Source organism: Oncorhynchus mykiss, chromosome 17 (assembly GCF_013265735.2).
Source record: "Oncorhynchus mykiss isolate Arlee chromosome 17, USDA_OmykA_1.1, whole genome shotgun sequence".
Classification (NCBI taxonomy): domain Eukaryota; kingdom Metazoa; phylum Chordata; class Actinopteri; order Salmoniformes; family Salmonidae; genus Oncorhynchus; species Oncorhynchus mykiss.
The window spans coordinates 56,813,668-56,831,679 of record NC_048581.1 but is presented as its reverse complement, the minus strand read 5'-3'; the positions used below and the strand labels follow the sequence as shown (position 1 = coordinate 56,831,679).

At 39.6% G+C, this 18,012-nt stretch overlaps 2 protein-coding genes across 4 annotated transcripts in view; one reads left to right on the top strand and one right to left on the bottom strand.

The window, feature by feature from the left end:
- Window positions 1–1,918: 1,918 nt before the first annotated feature.
- On the bottom strand, window positions 1,919–14,823 carry si:ch73-190f16.2 (SOSS complex subunit B1). Of its 2 annotated transcripts, none has more exons than XM_021568987.2 (7): window positions 14,775–14,823; window positions 10,411–10,546; window positions 7,991–8,129; window positions 6,247–6,318; window positions 6,015–6,099; window positions 5,801–5,852; window positions 1,919–5,399 (listed from the first exon to the last, which is right to left on the bottom strand). In XM_021568987.2, the coding sequence occupies exons 2-7, from the start codon at window positions 10,487–10,489 to the stop codon at window positions 5,227–5,229; spliced, it is 600 nt and encodes a 199-aa protein (XP_021424662.2). In that variant the 5' UTR covers window positions 10,490–10,546; window positions 14,775–14,823; the 3' UTR covers window positions 1,919–5,226. The 2 variants fall into 2 exon arrangements, with proteins under 2 accessions (XP_021424662.2, XP_021424661.2); XM_021568986.2 differs by lacking the exon at window positions 14,775–14,823 and adding an exon at window positions 14,033–14,390.
- LOC110494171 (E3 ubiquitin-protein ligase NRDP1) overlaps window positions 13,918–18,012 on the top strand; it is a 30,481-nt gene continuing 26,386 nt past the window's right edge. The window contains exons 1-2 of one of the 2 annotated variants that reach the window (XM_021568984.2): window positions 13,918–14,097; window positions 16,274–16,413. The gene's annotated coding sequence lies outside the window, so the exon portion shown is untranslated. Of the gene's footprint in view, window positions 14,098–14,376; window positions 14,516–16,273; window positions 16,414–18,012 lie in introns of those variants that run through there. The other variant, XM_021568983.2, reaches the window with a different exon arrangement.

The window sequence follows — 18,012 nt, the reverse complement described above, 5'->3', positions numbered from 1 at the left end:
ATTTTTACCCAAACCAGTGCATTTTATTGATGTATTGGACCTCATTGGAGAGTAAATGTGATACATATTATGCAACTATTTTTGTCACTTTTTTTTTCTTTGATTTGATGGTGGTTTCATGACTCGACTGCTTCTTGACAGCCACCCATAGGATGGGGCAATGCAAGTAGGAATCCTGGGTGGCGCAGTGGTCTAAGGCACTGCATTGCAGGGCTAGAGGCATCACTACAGACCTGGGTTCGATCCTGGGTCTGTATCACAAACTGCCATGATTGGGAGTCCCATAAGGCGGCGCACAATTGGCCCAGCTTTGTCCGGGTTAGGGGAGGGTTTGGCCGGGTTAGGCCGTCATTATAAAATAAGAATTTGTTCTTAGCTGACTTGCTTGGGTAAATTTAAAGGTTAAATAAAAACAGTTAAATTAGGATATTGAATCATGATGTTTCCATTAAATAAATGCTTCGATAGGCAACCAAAGGAGAGAAATGTCTTGGACCGGAAGTTGTTTTAGATCCACATCATAAAGTAACTTATTTATGAGACTTCTGTGCATTTCTATATATACTGTATGTCACATGGCTGGTCAATTTTTATAGTTAAAGAATGTTACCTTGTAAACTGCGAAACCCAGCTCCTCTATGACCACCAAATACAATCCTGACTGACACTTTGTCGTGATACAGACGGGCATAATAAACTGTGTCCTTACAAAACCATTGAGTGAATAGTTAAGTCCTTGGGGGAAAAAATTATTTTACACATCAGCAAAATGGTCTTCCGTTCATGCCAATTGAAAGCCTTATTGTTGATAAAAGTGGAGGTCACACCTCCCAGGAACACAACTGCTCACAATTACAGACCTGGTGAAGCCAGTTAGCCATTGTTGTTCATTCAAAACACAACATGATTCTAGTGCTTCCCAGTCTTATCATCCATCCATGTCGTGCACTGTGGCTTCAACTCCTCAAGCAATTGTTAATTGGTTGGAGAAATATACAAAGAAACACTCATGCTGTTGTCATAAATCCAAACACCCTCTGGATGTACAACTTGACTGTAGTTTATTTTGCTCTCGTTTGATTCTTGCCTTTGGCTTGCTTGCCATATTTGTCAAGGGACCTGAAAAAACACATTGAAATAGTGTTGAATCCCAGTAGTGATAATACTGGAGTTATAGTGTGAATTCATAATAAAAGCAATATTGGCAAGTGCACTTTGTTGGGTGTTCTAAGCACAACATCACTAAAAATGCACTTCAGACAGAGTAGTGTGTAGAGATTGTTGTTGATTTACTTAACTAAATGGTATTGAAATTAACATGGTAAATTATTATAAAGCAAGACTTCTATTTGTGACATTTGTAGTACCGTTTTAGCAGTATGTTGATTTGATCAGGATGTAGTTTTAGTTGGTGTCTGTACAACCCCTGCCCCCCCCCCCCCTCCCCTTATACAAAATGAACCGACTTAAGATAATCACGAATAAGCGTTGTGGCTTAGGCATTATTAGGCTAGTTTTTATGCAACCCCTTTAATTGTGTGTGTATAGATTGTTCTCTGTACTGCAACATGTTCTAAGAATAGGTGGTGGAAGAAGATTGTATTTTGTGGACAAGGAAGTCAATGGATTGCTATGCCACAGAACTTCATGTTTTGATTACTTTTACAGTACAGTGAGTAGGCATAGAGTTCTGTTTTAAGTGTGTTCGAGTGTGACTATTTGGGCAGTTAGCTGTCATGTCTTCATTAGTGAGTATGAGGTCAAGAGTGTGCGATGGTAATATGAACCGCTATCAGCAAAAGGGCAAAGAAAAAGTGTGTATTCATTCCTGTCTATTGTATTTCTTTACCCACTTCCTGGTTTATAAATACCGTAAAGAATATTGTTTTTTTCCTTCTAATTATTAACGTGAAATACATTTCCTTTGAAACACAAGTGATGTATGTAAGATTCTGGTGCAATGGCCTGTAATAGTTTTTGGTTGACTCATTTTAAATGTTATTGTTAATTTGAGCATATTTGAAAATAAATGAGTACAGTATCCTACGTGCTATGTGGGGTAGACCTAATATGCATTAACAGACCTTTTGAATGAAATGTAAAGCACTGGTGTAATTGAAAGCTTGAGGTTGGTAGTCCTTTGCTTTAACAGCCCTTATTTTTACTTTGGTTCTGGATATATTAACGTCTTATTCAGGAGGGCGTCTCGGTTTGACTCAGTCATTGAACATTGCTTTGTATTATGCTAGGATTTGTTTACTCCAATAGACCAGCCAAGCAAAATGTAACACAAGCCCGGTCTACGGGCTACAACCTTGAATTATTATGTGCTTTGACTGTCCGTATTGCCTCTGCTAGAATTTCATTGGCTTCTTGTTTCGCTGCAATTGTTTTCACCATATTGGAAGTTTTGGGTTAAAGTTAGTAATTGGTCATAAAGTTGAACGTTAGGCAGGTATTTTAACCACTAATAGTCCCTATCTGGTTGTAGTCCATAGAAGGGATAGAATATGCCAAGCCGATGTTGACTTCCCATGTGACTTCAGCATGAACTGTAGGTGATCAGGAAAGTGTTATTGTGCTTCATTTAGGCCAAACTATAAATTAGGAGGTGCAAAATGATCAAGTGGAAATGCATGAAATGCTTTCTCTTTGGCACCTTTCTGTTTTGAAGTACTGCTGCCTGGTGAAGAGCTTGAGCATGCCTGCATTCAGTATTTTCTAGAGCATTCAGTAAACATTTATTTTATAAGTTTTATTAGCATGAGATTGTGTGATTATTTTTTTTTTTGAATCCATATTACCTCAAATTATATCAGTTACAATTAATACATTTAAGTTAAAACAAATGGTCTCACCTCAAATGTCCATGCTATTTTGAAAGTTACTTTTACTGCTAATGTAATATGATCATGTTTTATTTTGCCTACCTCCTTGATGCACAGCTACTCTTTGTCTCCTTAGCTCATAACCACCTACAGTGAGCTACAAAAGTAGTGTGACAGTGACACATTTGGGAGGGACTATGTACAGAAAGTGCTGTAATATTGAAACGGTTCACCCGATATGGATGAAAATACCCTAAAGGTAAAGCTGACAGTCTGAACTTTAACCTCATAGTCATTGTATCAAATCCAAAGTGCTGGAGTACAGAGCCAAAACGGTTTTCACTGTCCCAATACTTTTGTAGCTCACTGTATACTAGTGTCTGTAAAATATGAAAGCATATTAATCACTTTTGCTCAAAAAAAAAAAAAAAAGTGAGCTTGATTTTGTGTGTGTGTGTGTGTGTTTGTACGTGCGCTTGAACATGGAAAGAAAAATGATATCCCAACAACCACTGGAATGTGAAGCCAAACTGTATTTTGATCAAATGAAATCTCTTTTAAGGTCTAACTGTTGTAGCATACATGTGAACCTCGTCTCTGGTACATGTTTTCTATCCTTCAGATACTTGTTGCAACAAGGTACTTTATGATTGTTTTTTTTAAAACCCCGTCCTGAAAGTATCCACCAGGTATCATCCTGTTTTTCATAGTATGGTGGGTTTTTACTGTGTGTAAGTTGAGCCATACGTCTAAAAGTCTAGTTTACAGCTGCAACTGTGTCTACAACTACCAGAGATTAGGAGAACGTGTGTGCATCTTAATTACAAAAGCAACATAACTAAAGCTGTTATTGAAGTCAAATTATGGATATATGTCGCATGTGGTGTTTGTGTGATGGGAAATCGTATTGCATCCAGCCTTAAGCCTTCAAACGAAAAACAAATCTAGACCTTAATTTGTGATCATGCTACCACCACAACTCCCATCACCTCTCCCAACCAACTGACCTTTGACTTTTTGACTGAAGCATAGGTATGTGAGATACAGTAATAGGGGTTAGAGATCTATTCCGTAAAAGACACAAACACACACACACATAAATACCCTTCCAACCCTGAACAAATCTCCAACGTGTTCATTATTTTGACATTGCAATCCTTGAAAGCACTTTGCCTTGTTATATAATTGTGTGCTACTGAATGGTTATTTCTTACAAAATGTTCCGAAAATGTATAAAATACATGATTTAATGATTTTAGTGAAACAGTAATCTGCATTGACCTTTCTGACATTACAGGAGAAACTTAACAAACCAAGGCATTGAAACCTGATCGATTTTATACAATGTATGCTACAGCATTTGAGTCTTGTCATTCAGTGTTGTGGTTTAGGATTGGTTATGTTTAAATAAATTGCTATTGCTTAATATCTATATACTTTGTGTTTTCTTTAATTTACATTTTCAAGCCAGAATCCTTAATTGAAACTTTTTTTTTTTTCTCTCTATCTGGGGCTGGAGAAGTGTAACCACTTTCAAATTAATAAACAGATCTATGGATGCAAGGACTGACCATCCATGATACCAAATATGTAGTTTCAACCATGTTACGAGGCTATACAGTTTGTTTACAAACATTGGAGTAAAAATTGTCATGTAAGCTCACTATTCCAGACCAGTTTGAACGGTCGTACAACATGTAAAGTGTGGCTGCTGTCGCAAGGTTCTGAATCTGATGAGGTATGACAGTTGACCTAAGCTCATGAGGCATTTATAAGTTAAATTCATCAATCTATATTTATTTATACATCCAAAAATGGATGTAGCAACTAAGGATTTCTGAATCCAACTTCACATCAATCTGTCAGGTTTGGGCTACGTTTTGCACAGAGCCTACACAGCACATTAGTTAAAAGAGTAATTTTATATTTTAGATATCTCATTGGAAAACTACCTGACTTTGAAAAACACGTTATGGCTTCCCATTTGGCAGCTTAATTGTAAAAAATGAAAATAATTATTTTTCTCACAAATACTTTTTCTTGATGGTTACATAACCTTTAGTGAACTCTGTTCTGTGTAAACAAACCTAATTCAAATCAAATGTCTTAACGTTTTCCACATACGACTGGAAAAATACATTTGAACAGCCCTCCAGCTGGTAATTACTAGTGAAAAACTTGACTATCATCCCTCGTGATGCTTCCTTACCCATAGGAAGTCCCACCCATTTGACTACTTTAAAATGGTGAAGCCCTCAATAGCAAGGTTCATGCCAAAATGGGTTTTATCCATTTAGAGTCCTAACTCTATGGTGGTAAATTTCCACTTCGAACGCAGCATTAGTCTCATCATTTGACATTTCTGGAGAGGGATGGACTTTGCTTCCTTCTGCTCCAATCATCTTTTTGCTGAACGTCTAGTCTCCTTTCCATTGCTGACAGCTGTCCCTCCTGCTCCTGGATTGGCTGCTCTGCTGCCAACATCACTGCCAGCCCGCCCTCCCTGTTGAGGATTAGTCGAGCTCCCGGAACCTTGAGAGTTTACACCGTTCCCATTGGTAGTTTCATTACCTAGAATAAGAAATTCGCATGCTTAATTTAGAAATCTTCATAAATAGTGATAGAAGGGAGAGGTACAGTGTTCACAATTAACCAATTTCCAAAAAGAAATGCACTGCTGTTTGTATACACTGAAGGTGGCTGAACCGGCCACTTACAAGGAAAAAGAAGCAACTTTACAGCTTAAAGCAGTGATCAAAAATTATATTGTTATTTCATGGAATTGTATTCCTTTAGTTTACTGATACAGACATGGCATTGACGTTTAGGTAGACTTCCAGGTGGAAATGTTGCATGAATCACCTAATAGCAGCAGAGGAAAATGAAATAACACTAACGAAGGCCGTTGCCGAAACGCTTTCATTTGACGTCATAACTCTTAATTTTTTGTTGGTCTTTGATAGTGGTCTTACCAGCTGAGCTGTTATTGTTGTTGTTCAGTATGTTTCCTTGGTCACCGACTACCTGGGAAATAAATAATCTGTTCACACACAGTACAAGAAAAAGATACTTGAAACATTGAACTAAATTCGTAGGTGAACATTACTTAAAATAATATTTTTTCCCCTATCATTCTGTAATAAGACGCTTACACACTGATATCCCTAAGTTCAAAACACCCCTTACAGTCTTGTTCTTCATCTGGTCCATGTTAGAGTACTCTGGGTTAGGCTCACTGAAGTTTGGCACCTCTGAATACACCATGCAGAACCTGAACAAAACGATAAGTGAGCATTAGTTTAGACCAGTAAATTATGACAATAGATGCATCTCTCAGCAACATTTACATTGTTGCTCCTCCTTTTCGTAAATATGTAGCATGAAATATTATTAAGCACAGAGCATCTATAGAACTTACTCTCCAATCTTCGACAGCTCTCCACCTCTACCTGTGTACAGAGTCAGGCAACCTTTGAACACAGACGCATATCTGGAGAAAATAAAGTGCACAAATTTCAAGACAAAATACATTTCCCCCCCAGGATTTAAAGTTGATCCAAGATTAAAGGACTAATAACCTATGGTATGTATTCATCCAAATGTAAGTTCATGCTGGTAGGTAGAAATTATGGCTGGGTGGTCCTTTTTGATTTCTACAGTGCATTGCGAAAGTATTCGGCCCCCTTGAACTTTGACCTTTTGCCACATTTCAGGCTTCAAACAAAGATATAAAACTGTATTTTTTTGTGAAGAATCAATAACAAGTGGGACACAATCATGAAGTGGAACGACATTTATTGGATATTTCAAACTTTTTTAACAAATCAAAAACTGAAAAATTGGGCGTGCAAAATTATTCAGCCCCCTTAAGTTAATACTTTGTAGCGCCACCTTTTGCTTTATTTTTGAACCATTCCATTGTAGATTTTGCTTTATGTTTTGGATCATTGTCTTGTTGGAAGACAAATCTCCGTCCCAGTCTCAGGTCTTTTGCAGACTCCATCAGGTTTTGTTCCAGAATGGTCCTGTATTTGGCTCCATCCATCTTCCCATCAATTTTAACCATCTTCCCTGTCCCTGCTGAAGAAAAGCAGGCCCAAACCATGATGCTGCCACCACCATGTTTGACAGTGGGGATGGTGTGTTCAGGGTGATGAGCTGTGTTGCTTTTACGCCAAACATAACGTCTTGCATTGTTGCCAAAAAGTTCAATTTTGGTTTCATCTGACCAGAGCACCTTCTTCCACATGTTTGGTGTGTCTCCCAGGTGGCTTGTGGCAAACTTTAAACAACACTTTTTATGGATATCTTTAAGAAATGGCTTTCTTCTTGCCACTCTTCCATAAAGGCCAGATTTGTGCAATATACGACTGATTGTTGTCCTATGGACAGAGTCTCCCACCTCAGCTGTAGATCTCTGCAGTTCATCCAGAGTGATCATGGGCTTATTGGCTGCATCTCTGATCAGTCTTCTCCTTGTATGAGCTGAAAGTTTAGAGGGACGGCCAGGTCTTGGTAGATTTGCAGTGGTCTGATACTCCTTCCATTTCAATATTATCGCTTGCACAGTGCTCCTTTGGGATGTTTAAAGCTTGGGAAATCCTTTTGTATCCAAATCCGGCTTTAAACTTCTTCACAACAGTATCTCAGACCTGCCTGGTGTGTTCCTTGTTCTTCATGATGCTCTCTGCGCTTTTAACGGACCTCTGAGACTATCACAGTGCAGGTGCATTTATACGGAGACTTGATTACACACAGGTGGATTGTATTTATCATCATTAGTCATTTAGGTCAACATTGGATCATTCAGAGATCCTCACTGAACTTCTGGAGAGAGTTTGCTGCACTTAAAGTAAAGGGTCTGAATAATTTTGCACGCCCAATCTTTCAGTTTTTGATTTGTTAAAAAAGTTTGAAATATCCAATAAATGTCGTTCCACTTCATGATTGTGTCCCACTTGTTGTTGATTCTTCACAAAAAAATACAGTTTTATATCTTTATGTTTGAAGCCTGAAATGTGGCAAAAGGTCGCAAAGTTCAAGGGGGCCGAATACTTTCACAATGCACTGTATGTTGATTTTATACTCGGCTGTAGGTTTGGAGCCCTGTCCATAAAGTGTGGCATTAACTTGACTGTGCTGTGACTCAATAAATGACTCACCCCTTAGTGAGTCTGATGATGTCACCGGTTTGGATCAGTCCCCCTACCTCATCCCAAACTGAGATGCTAATGCTGCCGGTCTTGTCGGCCACCTTACAGGTCCGCACCTCATACCCATCCTTTGTCTTTGTCACTCGTCCTATGTGAGAGTGGGTAAGAGGGACAAGTAATCAGTGGCCTTTGATTGGTGTACAAAGACAAGAACAAGCTAGGTGTACAAGGATAGTGTCAAATATCTCATTATTATACTTTTTGTCATTTAGCAGATGCTCTTATCCAGAGTGACTTACAATTATTGCATTCAGCTTAAGATAGCTAGGTGAGACAACCACATATCACAGTCGTATTAAGTCCACTTGTCCTCAATAAAGAAGTTATCAGCAAAGTTAGTGCTGGTAGGCGGCCAAACGGAGTGCTTGGGTTGGGATGTAGGGTTTAAGCATAGCCTGAAGGTAAGGAGGGGCAGTTCCCCTTGATATTCGGTAGGCAAGTACCATGGTCTTGTAGTGGATGCGAGCTTCGCCTGGAAGCCAGTGGAGTGTACGGAGGAGCAAGGTGACATGGCAGAACTTGGGAAAGTTGAACTTCAGGAGGGCTGCGGCGTTCTGGATAAGTTGCAGGAGTTTGATGGCACAAGCGGGATCCCAGGTAACAGAGAATTGAAGTGGTCCAGACGGGAGATGACAAGTGCCTAAATTAGGACCTCCGCCACTTCCTGTGTGAGGAAAGGTCGTACTCTACGGATGTTGTAGAGCATGAATTTGCAGGAGTGAGTTACTGCTTTGATGTTTGCAGAGAATGACAGGGTGTTGTCCAGGGTCACGCCAAGGTTCTTTGCACTCTGGGAGGGGGACACAGTGGAGTTGTCGAATGTGATGGAGAGGTCTTGGAGCGGACAGGCCTTCCCTGTCGAGGTTGAGCTTGAAGTGGTGGGCCAACATCCAAGCTGAGATATCTGCTAGACATGCAGAGATGTGTGTTGCCAGCTGGGTGTCAGAAGGGGGGGAATGAGAAAAGTAGTTGAGTGTCATCTGCAATGATAGGAGAGAACATGTGAGGATATGACAGAGCAAAGTGACCTAGTGTAAGGAGAAAAGAGGAGAGGGCCTAGAGCCGAACACCAGTAGTGAGAGCACATGGTGCAGACACATATCCTCTCCACGCCACCTGGTAGAAGCAGCCGCCAGGAAGGATGCTCCCAAGTGACACAGCGGTTTAAAGGCACTGCACCTCAGTGCAAGAGGTTTCACTACAGTACCTGGTTTGAATCCAGGCTGAGTCCCATAAGGCGGCGCACAATTGGGCCGGGGTAGGCTGTCATTGTATATAAGAATTTGTTCTTAACTGACTTGCCTAGTTAAAAAAAGGTTAAATAAAAATACACATAAATGCAATCCAAGAGTGCGCAGAGCCTGACATGGAACGCAAACTGGGCTGCGCGTGTGCGCCATCGTGCATAAATTTATTTTGTCCCCCCACACCAAACGGGATCACGACACACAGGTTAAAATATCAAAACAAACTCTGAACCAATTATATTCATTTGGGGACAGGTCGAAAAGCATTAAACATGTATGGCAATTTAGATAGCTAGCTTGCACTTGCTAGCTAATTTGTCCTGGGATATAAACATTGAGTTGTGCATTTCAGGTAAAATAACAAGGTCCTCTACTCCACCAATTAATCCACACATAAAACGGTCGACTGAATTGTTTCTAGTCATCTCTCATCCTTTCAGGCTTTTTTTTCTCTGGACTTTATATTGCAATTGGCAACTTTCATAAATTAGGTGCATTACCGCCACTGACCTCGTTCGTCTTCAGTCACCCACGCGGGTATAACCAATGAGGAGATGGCACGTGGGTACTTTCTTCTATAAACCAATGAGGAGATGGGAGAGGCAGGACTTGCAGCGCGATCTGCGGCAGAAATATAACTGACCTCTATTTTAGCCCTTGGCAACGCAGATGCTCATTGGCGCACGCGAGCAGTGTGGGTGCAATAATTGAATAATATAGATTACACCGCTCGTAGTCAGCCTGTGAGACGCCCAGCCCTGAGAGGGTCAAGAAGATCATTCTGAGAGAGATAATGTGAAAGTTGGAGAGTAAACATCGATTATGAGGAGAGTATATATCCATTTGTGGGAAAGAGAAAAGGGAAAGTTCAACACAGATACGTTTTTTGATAGCTGGCATGATTCAAATAAACCAACATGAATTGTTATCATTAGTCTACATGGTGACGTATAAGGATGTTTCTCTGACTGTCAAGCCTCTGTGTTGTGCCATTATATTGTGTGTAAGATTTTACATACATTTTGTTCCACGCGAGTGGATTACAAGATAATTATATACATTCTGTTTCTGTTCATCATTAATTGATTATTTAAAACATTACTGTTAGTAAGGAGTTAGCACCTGTTTCAAGTACGATGAAGATGACACTGAGATTCTTGAGTCCTGGCTTGATGTCCTTGACGTGGGTCTCGGTCGTCATCTTTCAGATCCTCGTCATGCATCCAAAAGTGTAAGTCAACTCTGGACCAAAGCAGCCCTGAAATATGTACAAGAATGTGTGTGTGACAGAGGTAAAATTTGTTTTAAATTGGATGTTCGGTTTTCTCCCGTCAATAACCATTGAACCAAACATGCCATGACTATGAACATTGATTATTCTGAATCAGGGGTGGATGGAGAACAATGGAAAAAAATGTATATATGTTTTTTATAACTATGATTTCGGATTTCAATCTTTCATTCCTCTTAAACAAAGCGTGTCATGAATATGAAAATTATATATTCTGGGGGCTATGAACAAAAATCCAATCCAGAAGAAAAAAATGAAAGAAGAAGAAACAACAATAACAAAAAAGGTGTGGATTATTCTCCCTACTCCCTTGATTCAGAATATATAATTTCCAGACTTTGTTTAAGAGCAACAGAAGACTGAAATACGGAAGAAAAAAAATCTTACATTTGTTTTAAAGGTGCACATTTTTCTCCATCCTCCCCTGATTTAGAATATAGAATTTTCATTGTCATTGCATGCTTTGTTGAAGAGCTATTAAAGATTGAAATCCGTAAGGAAAAATATCATTATTCACGATTCATTCAGGACTATCCATAATCATGATTAGAATCCACATAAATGTAGAAATGTTAAGAAACATATTTTATTCTTATTTACAATAAAAGTGACTCCAAAATGACACAATGCATTATTTATCATTAATTTCTATTGGGTACAAAATAATCTGAAACACAACTAAAACAAACAGCAAATGCATCCAACAAGTTAGTAAAGTAACACGTTTTGGGTAATCATTGTGTGCTAGGAATTTGGGACCAAATGCTAAATTTATGACTACTTTAATACACATATTAGTGATTATGTCCCAATACTTTTGGTCCCCTAAAAATACCCTCAAATTAAAGCAGACTGTCTGCACTTTAACCACATCGTCATTGTATCATTTTAAATCCAAAGAGATGGAGTACAGAGCCAAAACAAGAAAAAATGTGTCACTGTCCCAATAACTACGGACGACACTGTATTTCTAGATTTCTAAATAAAAAAGGCATGGATTTTTTTCCATCCTCTCCTGATTCCAATATATAATTTTAATAGTCACGACATGCTTCATTTAAAAGATATGAAGATTGAAATCACCCCCAAAATAATTACATTCAAAAATAAAATGAAAAAGGTGTGGATTTTCCTCAATCCTCCCGATTCAGAATATATCATTTGCATAGTCATAGCAGGCTTTATTTATGCGCTATTGAAGATTGAAATTTCAAATTAAAAAAAGGTCTGGATGTTTCTCCATCTTCCCATGATTCAGACGGCAGGTAGCCTAGTGTTGGACTAGTAACCGAAAGGTTGCAAGATCGAATCCCTCAGCTGACGAGGTAAAAAATCTGTCTTTCTGCCCCTGAACAAGGCATTGTTCCTAGGCTGTCATTGAAAATAAGATATCATATATCATAGCCATGGCATGTTTTTTTCAATAGATATTGACTAGAGAAAACCGAATATCCAACATAAAACGACACTGAACAAAAATACAAACATGCAACAATTTCATGGATCAAAAAACCAGTCAGTATCTGCTGTCTACCATTTACCTCTTGCAGTGTGACACATCTCATTCATATAAAATTGATCAGGCCTGTGGAATGTTGTCCCACTCCTCTTCAATAGGAGTTGCCGGACATTGGCCGGAACTGGTACACGTCGATCCAAACATGCCCAAACATGTTCAATGGGTGAGATCTGGTGAGTATGCAGGCCATGGAAGAACTGGAACATTTTCAGCTTCCAGGAACTGTGTACAGACCCTTGCAACATGGGGCCGTGCATGATCATGTTGAAACATGAGATTATAGCGGCAGATTAATGGCACAACAAAGGGCCTCAGGATCTTGTCACGGTATCTCTGTGCATTAAAATTGCCATCAATAAAATGCAATTGTGTTTGTTGTCCATAGCTTATGCCTGCCCATACCATAACCCCACCATGTGGCACTCTGTTCACAACGTTGACGTCAACAAACCGCTTGCTCACATGACACCATTCACGCTGTCTGCCATCTGCACAGTACAGTTGAAACCGGGATTCATCCGTGAAGAGCACATTTCTCCAGCATGCCAGTGGCCATCGAAGGTGAGCATTTGCCCACTGAAGTAGGTTACAAAGCCGAACTGCAGTCAGGTCTAGTGAGGATAACGACCACGCAGATGAGCTTCCATGAGACGGTTTCTGACTGTTTGAGCAGAAATTATTTGGTTTTGCAAACCCACAGTTTCATCAGTTTGCCGGTTGGCTGGTCTCAGACGATCCCACAGGTGAAAAAGCCGAATGTGGAGGTCCTGGGCTGGCGTGGTTACACGTGGTCTGCCGTTGTGAGGCCGGTTGAACGTACTCCCAAATTCTCTAAAACGACGTTGGAGGCAACTTATGGTAGAAAAATTAACATTAACTATTTGGCAACAGCTCTGGTTGACATTCCTGCTGTCAAAATCAAATCATATTTTATTGGTCACACACATATTTAGCAGATGCTATTGCAGGTGTAGCGAAATTCTTATCAGCATACCAACTGAGCGCTCCCTCAAAACGTGTGACATTGTGTTGTGTGACAAAACTGCACAATTTAGTGGCCTTTTAGGGGCTCCCGAGTGGTGCAGGGGTCTAAGGCACTGCATCTCAGACCCTGGTTCAATTCCAGGCTGTATCACAACCGGCTGTGATTGGGAGTCCCATAGGGACGTGCACAATTGGCCCAGCGTCATCTGGGGCAGGCCATCATTGTAAATAAGAATTTGTTCTTAACAGACTTGCCTAGTAAAAAAATATACATAAATTGTTCCCAGCACAAGGTGCACCTGCATAATGATCATGCTGTTTAATCCGATTCTTGATATGCCATACCTGTCAGGTGGATGGATTATTTTAGCAAAGGATAAATGCTCATTACATAACAAATATGTAAACACATTTGTGCACAACATTTAAGAGAAATAAGATTTTTGTGCATATTGAACATTTCTGAGATCTTTTATTTCAGTTCATGAAACCAACACTTTGTGTTGTTCAGTGTAATTTGACCTCGGTGTGCGACTGAGCAAATTTACAGGAATACATGGCCTTAATGATACATACAGTAATAATTTAAACAGCAATGCAAGATCAGATCAATGCAAGTGTGTAACCCAGGTCGACTAAGTACTTATAAAGTAACTAGCAAGACCAGTCTAGCAACTAGGGTGTAATCATTAGTCTAAACAGTTATAAAACGGAACGGTTTGCAAATAAAACTAGAGTTTCTATTGGTCAAATTCAAGTAGGTCATATATACAGTCATTGGTAGGTCCCTCCCCGTTTCGTTCGCTTTCGTTTAAGAAACATTTTGCAACAGAATTGGCTCAATGAATACGCCCCTGCTGTAGTTTAGCAAACTGCAGTAACGTTACTATGCTAGCTAACGTTAGCTATAGTTAACTGGGTGCCAGGTCGTAAGCTACACATTTCATTACCTCAACAGTGTGTAGTCGTCCACAGCTGATTTGTCCGGTATAATGGATTTTAAGCCATGGAACAAGTGAGTTAAAAAAAAAAGTATTGTTTTCCTGTTTGTAAAAGAGCTAGCTAGCTACTGTTAAAAAATAAAATAAAAACCTAGCTACTGTTCATTTTTTTGTGACCGTCAGTACAGTAGTGGCGGGCATTCTGTTGGTCAAATTTAGTTTCAATCAAAATTGTGTCCAATGACCATGGATTATATGGGACGCGCATGAGATAATCATGTGATAGGTCCTTTATCTGAGAAGGAAAACTGCTCGTACCGAAGATAGGTTGAGTCAACTGTCTATCAACGATTTTACAATTTGGTTGCTTAGCGGCGTAGGCTGGACGTGGAAACGTGGTGACAGGAATCAAGAAAAAATTGAAATCATGCTGGAATGCTAACCCAAACGTAATTTAAAAGGCAATTTAACCATTGATTGTCATATCAACAGGTAACGTTACCCAGTTCGACAACATATCACTAGAGTTGCTCTCTATCTGCTTGTTTTCCTGTGTGATTCCAGCTTGTGCCAGCTATCTACCTGTAGTAACTAGCTAACGTTAGCGCACGTACGTAGTCAGCTGTGGCAAGCTTGATTAGTTGCACATTAGCAAGCTGTCTCGTCAAGACTTTCTGATCGGTATCCATCACTAATCTTTTCCCTGTTCGCAACTGACTACTGTTTGATAGTTAGCTAGCCAGCCACATACCTACGGCCGGGATTCCATTTTGAAACGGCAAGGATGATTTCCGTGTTTGCGTAGCTAACTAACGTTAACGTTGCAACAGTACAGTGGCGGTCGGTGCCGTTTAGGTGAGGGATGACGATTAAAGAAAAAAAATATATACGTAAACATGGCCTTATTTCTATTACAGCATATTGGAAGACTGCTATTTATATTCCATTGACACAGTTCAGTGTAACGTCAATAGGTTTAGGCTACAGCTTAGGGGCACAGGTCAAGATGATTTTTAGTAATCAAGGTGACATTAAATACCGACTTACACACTCTTGTGTGCATCTAGCTGATCTAGGGTGTAATTAGTTCAACAGTTGCAAATTAGAGTTTCTATTGGACTAATTTGGGTATATTCGTTAGCTTCTGTTTTAAGATTTTTTTTTCAACCGAATCAGCAGAATGAATACACCCCTGATCACAGGCAAACAGAGTTGGCTTTCATAGCAGCCACATACAAACAGCATGATCACTTTGCTCCTTGTAATTCCTTTTCGCATCTACGTGCTCTCCTCCTGTTGCATGTGGACTTCAGTGCATAACACATCAGCTGTCTGACCAGGCAAAAAAAACTTTTCCAAGCCTTCATATCATAACTGTTACGCACAGCCTACATCGTCGCTACCATATTATCTAACGTCATAGTCAACATAGTTACTAGAACTAACGCATTAGTAAACCCGCTACAATCATGCAGCACAGTCAGCAAACAGTTTAGCAGTTACTCTGGCAGGCCCCGGTGGCAACAAATTAATAAAACCAAAAGCTTACCTTGACTTGGAAGAGTTCCAGTGTTGGATAGCCAGCTAGCTAACATAGTATCCCTCTCATTTTGAGCTGGCTGTTTGAGTTAGCTAAACTAGCTGTGAAAGTGAAGAAAAATAATACTAAATATAGCTAGCTCTCCCTCTTCTTCATTTTTGAAGAAATGTGTATTTATATATCTTTGAGTCAACTGCTCACCACTGCAATGCAGTGCTAGCTAGCTGTAGCTTATGCTTTCAGTACTAGATTCATTCTCTGATCCTTTGACAAAATGTCCGTTCATGCTGCAAGAGCAATTATAGGGTGGAGGACGTCCTCGTGGAAGTTGTCATAACTACTGTGTAAGTCTATGGAAAGGGATGGGGACCATGAGCCTCCTATGTTTTGTATTGAAGTCAATGTACCCAGAGGAGGACGTAAACTAGCTGGTCCTACCCCACAGAGTGCTGTTGAGGCTACTGTAGACCTTCATTGCAAAACATTGTTTTAATATTTTTTCCGGGTGACATTAATATATTTAGTATAGTTTTATCAAAACAATTATAGCTTCTTTTTTTTTCACTATTTCTATGAAATTCACTGAGGAGGATGGTCCTCCCCTTCCTCATCTGAGGAGCCTCTGCTGATTGCTAATCATATCGTAGACTGTCTATTAAGTAAATTAAAGGAAAAGTAACAACATTGCATAACGTTACTGTTACTCCCAGATGCATTTTCTGAGGACGTCATTACCCTGGACCCAGGTTGCTCCTCTCACCTTCCCAAAACTCTGCCCCTGCGGTCTGTGGTCCACATTTTTAATGAAGAGGAGGGCTGAGGATTCTGGCCCAAGGAAGGAAAGACACCGGTGAGTGGACAATAAGGTCAAATTGCTGTTTGTACACCGGATAATGTTATATAACCAAATATGTTTTGTGTCCATTACTGGACGTTAGAGGAAAGCCCCATTCAAGTCTACACCATTGATTCTTCAACGAACCTGGTATTGGCGATACTCTCTTCGTTCTTGATCCTGGAAAACCGTTATCTTATAAATGTCTGTGTAAAGTTTCAGGTGGTTCTACAAACACCAGAGACAACTCGGAAAGAGATATAACCTCCAAATGTATAAGATAACTGTTTTCCCTAATCGAGACCCAAGAGAGTATCACCACTGTACTTCTGTTTATGTGTAACTCTGTTGTTGTTTTTGTCACACTGCTTTGCTTTATTTTGGCCAGGTCGCAGTTGTAAATGAGAACTTGTTCTCAACTGGCCTACCTGGTTAAATAAAGGTGAAAAAAAATAATATACCAGGTTACATAGACAACATGTGGGTTTCAAGTTTGGGTAAGCTATTTTTCACCATAAAAATTCACCTTTTATAATAAAGCATTCCAATCATCCTCGCATTTATAGACTTATTTAAGATGTGGTGATTATATTTTCTAGTCATAATTTAGGCTTATAATATGACTGTTCAATGCAGCGCGTAGTGACAGAGTAGACCTAGGCTACATTAGATTTCTTCTTTCTTTGCACAGGAAAGTGTTGTTCTTTTGTAAACACATTTAGTGCAATTTTACTACACTTTATATGGCTGGGGACCATTAGCAGAATCTTCTTTAATACAACAAAAACTACAGGGTAGCCTACTCTGCTGACACTTACAAACAGATCAATAAAAACGACGTTGTCTGGTCCATATAATAGGCCTACGAAAAGGGGAGACAAATACAATATTTGTATTTATTTTACCCTTATTTAACCATGCAAGTCATTTAAGACCAAATTCTTATTTTCAATGATGGCCTCGGAACAGTGTGTTAACTGCCTTGTTCAGGGGCAGAATGACATATTTTTACCTTGTGAGCTCGGGGATTCGGTCTTGCAACCTTTCGGTTACTAGTCCAACGCTTTAACCACTAGGCTTCCTACCGCCCCGCTCTAACCACTAGGGTATATGACGACCATCTAACTGGAGGAGGAAATTTATTGTCTAAAAACAAGCAAAAGTAGCACTGACCCAATGATAAAGGTAATGAATATGCAGACTCACCCGGGACATAGCCAATGTGCTCCTCTGGTACCAATAGAATAGGCTACTGTTCACTCAATTAAGTTTAGAATTTTGATAACTAAAGGACAGTGGATTATTTTCATTGTCTTCTCTTTACAGCAATAGCAATTTGCTTTCCAAACTGTTTTTTGGCAACTGTACTTTTAAATATTGCGATATGCCTGGCTGGGTCTCTGCTTTTCACTGACCGTTGCAACTCAACAATCATCTATTTGATGTGTGTTCGCTGCCCAAATTACGGGCCCTTCTGACTGTAGGCTATGTGATTTAAAACAATCCACAGCTTTTTTCTTTTAAAGAAGCTAATGATCATGTGTGGCCAAATCATGCTCTCTGGTGTAGTAGCCTATTTTGATTTAGATTATTTTCAATGATTTGACTTTCTTT